The sequence below is a fragment of the Leucopleurus acutus genome, assembly GCF_964270905.1.
Source record: "Leucopleurus acutus genome assembly, chromosome: 3".
NCBI classification, from domain to species: domain Eukaryota; kingdom Metazoa; phylum Chordata; class Mammalia; order Artiodactyla; family Delphinidae; genus Leucopleurus; species Leucopleurus acutus.
Window position 1 is genome coordinate 115,840,613 of NC_139145.1, and position 4,751 is coordinate 115,845,363.

The 4,751-nt window shown below is 42.6% G+C and overlaps 1 protein-coding gene across 1 annotated transcript; it reads right to left on the minus strand.

Moving 5' to 3' along the window:
* Positions 1 to 1,203: 1,203 nt before the first annotated feature.
* Positions 1,204 to 3,345, minus strand: S100Z (S100 calcium binding protein Z; the record flags this gene model as incomplete). The annotated part of the gene is given in 4 exon segments (XM_082836472.1): positions 1,204 to 1,341; positions 1,345 to 1,380; positions 3,206 to 3,297; positions 3,300 to 3,345. Coding segments are annotated over 4 exon segments (312 nt in total).
* Positions 3,346 to 4,751: the final 1,406 nt, after the last annotated feature.

The following is a 4,751-nucleotide window of genomic DNA, read 5'->3' on the forward strand; positions in this document are numbered from 1 at the left end:
GTAGTTTGAGAGATGCAGGACACATGGGTGGGGCTTCACAGCGAGACCAGGAAGGAAAGGCAGCCCAGAGCAGGTGCGAGACCAAGGCCTCCTCCCCCGGGGGGGGGGGGTGGTGGGAAGCCCTGGGAAATGGCGTTAAGACACTTGCCTCAGAATCACCTGACCCCAGGGCCAAGGAGGTATTTCTACACCAGCCCCCAAGGGTTGCTGGTCGCGCTCTCTTGGCTTGAGCATCCTGGACTTACCCCTTCCCTGCGCTAACTCACTGCAAAAGCCAGCACTTCCTTCCACTTAGCAGCCTTTCTGTTTACAGACCATCACAGCTTCGTCTTCTCGAAGCAGAATCACAAGAGGGTGCAAGAGCCACTTTATTTCTTTAATAGGATAATTTCAAAGTACAATTTAAGGATGATGAATGTCTGAGAAATTTGCTGAGTTGTAGTCTCATTTGAAAGAGCTGAATTTTTGTGATGCTCTCTCTCTGACAAAAAAAGTATATAACATCTTTACTTGAGATGAATAGATACACACTACTATATATAAAATAGATAAACAGGGCTTCCCTGGTGGCGCAGTGGTTGAGAGTCCGCCTGCCGATGCAGGGGACACGGGTTCGTGCCCCAGTCCGGGAGGATCCCACATGCCGCGGAGCGGCTGGGCCCGTGAGCCATGGCCGCTGAGCCTGCGCGTCCGGAGCCTGTGCTCCGCAACGGGAGAGGCCGCAACAGTGAGAGGCCCGCGTAACGCAAAAAAAAAAAAAAAAAAAAAAAGATAAACAACAATGACCTACTGTATAGCACAGGGAACTATTGGGTTGGGCAGAACGTTCGTTCAGGTTTTTCTGTAGGATGATACAGAAAAACCTGAACGAACTTTTTGGCCAACCCAATGTATTCAATATCATGTAATAAATTATAATGGAAAAAAATCTGAAAAATAGATACTGAATCACTTTGATGTACACCTCAAGCTAACCCAACATTGTAAACCAACTATTCTTCAATTTAAAAAATATATATAGGAAAATTTCAAGAAGGGCATATAAAATTTGGAATATTTATTTAAAGTCAATATATTAAGGTATGCATCATTTACTAATACTAGCAACTAATTATATGTATATTATAGCTATAAATGGCATGACTATGGATCTGGAGGGTATAGATGAACAGTCGGTAAATAACTGTGGATATATTTCTGCCTTTAGATTAGCTTACTACTTGTCTTTCCTTTCTTCTTCAATTGTTCTACAAAGTAATCATTACAAGCAATGGTCAGAGCTGCCACCGTGACCACGAATTCATTAAAATCCACTTTGTTGTCCTTATTGGCATCCAGGTCCTACATTATCTTATCAACCAACTCAGGATCCTTTTGACACTAAAAGGAAAAAGAAAATTTCTAACTCCCAGGCTCTGAGGTTCACAATGACAACTGAAATCGTATTTTCCTTTTATCTACATTAAAGTTTGCATTTCCATTTTTAGCATCTAAAGCAATTTCCAAGAGCCTATTTGCAGGGAGGTTTGAACCAGGCACACATTCTAAATGAGTCTGGGCTTCTGCCCCACCCCCCACCATATAATCCTCAGACCTAAACACCAAGAGGAGCAAACAGCAGCGTATCAAAGTGAGCTGGACAGGCTGAGGGCCAGGACCTGGGGAGGAAGTCAGGGGGACATGAAAAGAAGGAAGCCTTGAAGCCAAAGGGGGATAGTGAGTGGCTCTGCCATTTACCAACAATGGGACTTGGAGCAAATCACTTAACATTTTAAAATGTCCTAATTTATCAAATGAGGAAAAAAATATCTCCCACAAATTTGGGGGCTACTTCAACATGCTTTTATAAGTGCTTAGCACCACGTTGTTAGATTTAGCAAGTAAAAATTCAGGATGCCCAATTAAATGTGGATTTCAGATGAGCAATGAATACGTTTTTAGTATAAGTATGTCCCAAATATTGCATGGGTCATGTAATATTTTAGCTGGCAGCCTGTTTTGTGTGTCGCAAAACAAAACAGAGGCACCCAATAAAGGGTAGATCTTATAAGGATGACTCCATTTTATAGGTGGAAAGGAAAGCAAGGAGCCCATTGAGGAGATCAGGGTTCAGAAAGGGTGGGGCGGTGAAGCGCCTACCTTTCCAATGATAAGAGGCTGATGAGAAATGTTTCCCAAAGTATAATTCACTTCCTCCAAGAACTCCCCATTGTCCTCTCATTAGCTGCCAACCATTAAATGGTTGGAAATTTAAACTGAATTGATCAAAATCAACTCAATCAAAAACAATTATAAATTTCACTTGAATAAATCAATGTGCCAAGTGTGGCCTACCGAGTTTTTTATCCTAAATGTTATGTAATACAGTAGCCAAACTGAATTTGAAAAAGAAAAATGTTCTCAGGGGCTCTTAAAATTACTGAAAAGGTATTGTATGTTAAAAATTCTTACTTTAAGCTTTTCCCATAGAGGGTGGGGATAAAAGAGTGTCATAATTATAATTACTATCGTCTTAACACAGGGTTTGGACAGAATAACATCATGCCAGGCTGTTACACGTGCTAAAACCAATTCGAGGCAACTCCAAAAACACAAGAGTGAGCATTTTCTTGAGAGCAGGCTGCAAACACTCCATTCTAAGGTTTCACGTGTGGTTTTATTGAACTTTTGGCTGTTTTGATATGTAAATCTATTTGTTACCCAACTGGTCACTGGCCAGACACACCCTTTCGGTCAATCCCAATCAGCTTGTTCTTGGCTGACAAACTCACCTGGTATTTGTTATTCACTAATTTGCCATCATATCATAAAGTACCCCAGGCTTCATTTCTGGCCCCAAACATAATATTTATTCATTTATAGACAGCAGGACAGAGGTCCGGGTATAACTTGTGACACTAGTTATAACTATAACTCCTAGTATAACTAGCTATACCTTTGCTGTACTACGACACTGAATAATTGATAAAAGCCTCAAATATAATTTCCAACACTGGAAACCCTAACCCTAGGCACTACAGAAAAGCGCACATGCCTACAGACACAGAAAACAAAGGTCTCTAGTGTTTGCTTCCCTGTATTTAGAATCTCGATAGGAATTATACAACGTGTGGCAGGACAAAGGAGTTGGTGGTGTACATGGAGGCTATCCCTGAATGTGCACCGCATCCACCCTCGACTGGATGGGGAGAAAAGCCAGACTCACCGAGAGGAATTCTGTGAGGTGTCGCTGCAGGAGCATTTTCAACTCCCCCTTGTTGATCTTGAACCTGTCCCCCTCCTTGCAGGAGTAGCGCGGAAGATTCTAATCATGGTGTCCATGGCAATCTCCAGCTGGGCGGGCATGTTGGCAGCAGAAGGGACCACCCCAGGGCAGGCCACCAAAGCCAGGGAAAGAACATTTGTGATGGATAAGTGGGTGGGGAAACATCAACGCCTTCACTAAAACGGAATATTGCCATCCCCCGGTCAGCCCTCGCCCCAGGTGATGGTTGTTAAACCATGATAATCAATTAACCAAACATTCTGCCCATCTAGAGCAAGCCGCAGAGATCTTTGTGGGTGAGTTTTTCTCCTCCCTAATCCCCACTCCCCAACGATGGAGCCGGTTCAAAGTGTTTGGAAGTTAGTAATCAGACAACAAATACAGAGTCATGATAAACACAGATTAAAAATAAACAAAAAGAGGAAGGAAATATGTAACTTCATCCTGTTCAGCCAGTGCAGGGCTCTGTCAACAGGTGTTTACAATTAAACTATAAGCCTATATACCCGGGGGTTTCACCCCAGCACATTTGTTCCCAAGAAGATGAAAATTGGCAGTGACAAGAGATTCAAGTGGAAGTAACTGAGTCTGTTTTTAATCACGAGAAGGAACAGGTGTGAGCTGCTGCCCCATGGGCCATCAGGGAAGGGCAGGCCCCCACTGTGTGCCCTGGAAGAGAAGACAAAGAGGGAAAGAGAAGCCTTCAGTTACCCCTCATTACGGAGAGTGTGGGTACAAATGCAGTCAGTTGCTAGGAAGCTGATGACTGGGAAGAACTCTAAAAATAGAGGAGCAGAGAAGAAACACTGGATCAAACTTGGAGACTCCTCAGCAAAGCCAACAGCAAGGTCAAGGGAATATGCTCAGAGCAGACTCGTTAAACTAACCCAATGGACAGTGGTGAGTCCTCTAGCTGTTAAAAAAAAAAAAAAAAAAGAGGAAGCTCTCCACGTGCCAATTTAAAAAGGAACAAAGCAGCGACCCTGGGGGTGTAGGAAAGAAATAAAGCTAAGAATATATATGTGTATCTATACTTTAATTTGTCTAAGGAATCACTGAAAGGTTACCAAAGAAAGTAAAAAAAAAAAAAAAAAAAAAAGTAGCTATAAGGGCCAAGGTGGAAACAGCGGTTGGGAGTAAGATTTCTCATTTACCCCTTTTAAACTGATTTTAACTTATTCAGTTATAGGACTGTATTGCCTAGTCAAAAACTAAAAAATTTGAAATCCATGGAATGAAGCCCTAGAAGCCATGCATGTAGGAATCCACAGGGGGAGGATTTCTAAGTGAGAGAAACGTAACAAAAAATAAGTCACTGGAAAAACCAAAGGCAGAAACTGGCCGCTGTGCTTTAAATGCTGGCTGTGCTCTCAGGGCTGCACTTTAATTATATGGAAAGCAAACCAGTATCTCCTTTGTATTTCCTTTCCACAAGCCTGTTGGGATGAGTCCTCCACCAGCCCGCCTCCTCCATCTTACCACGAGG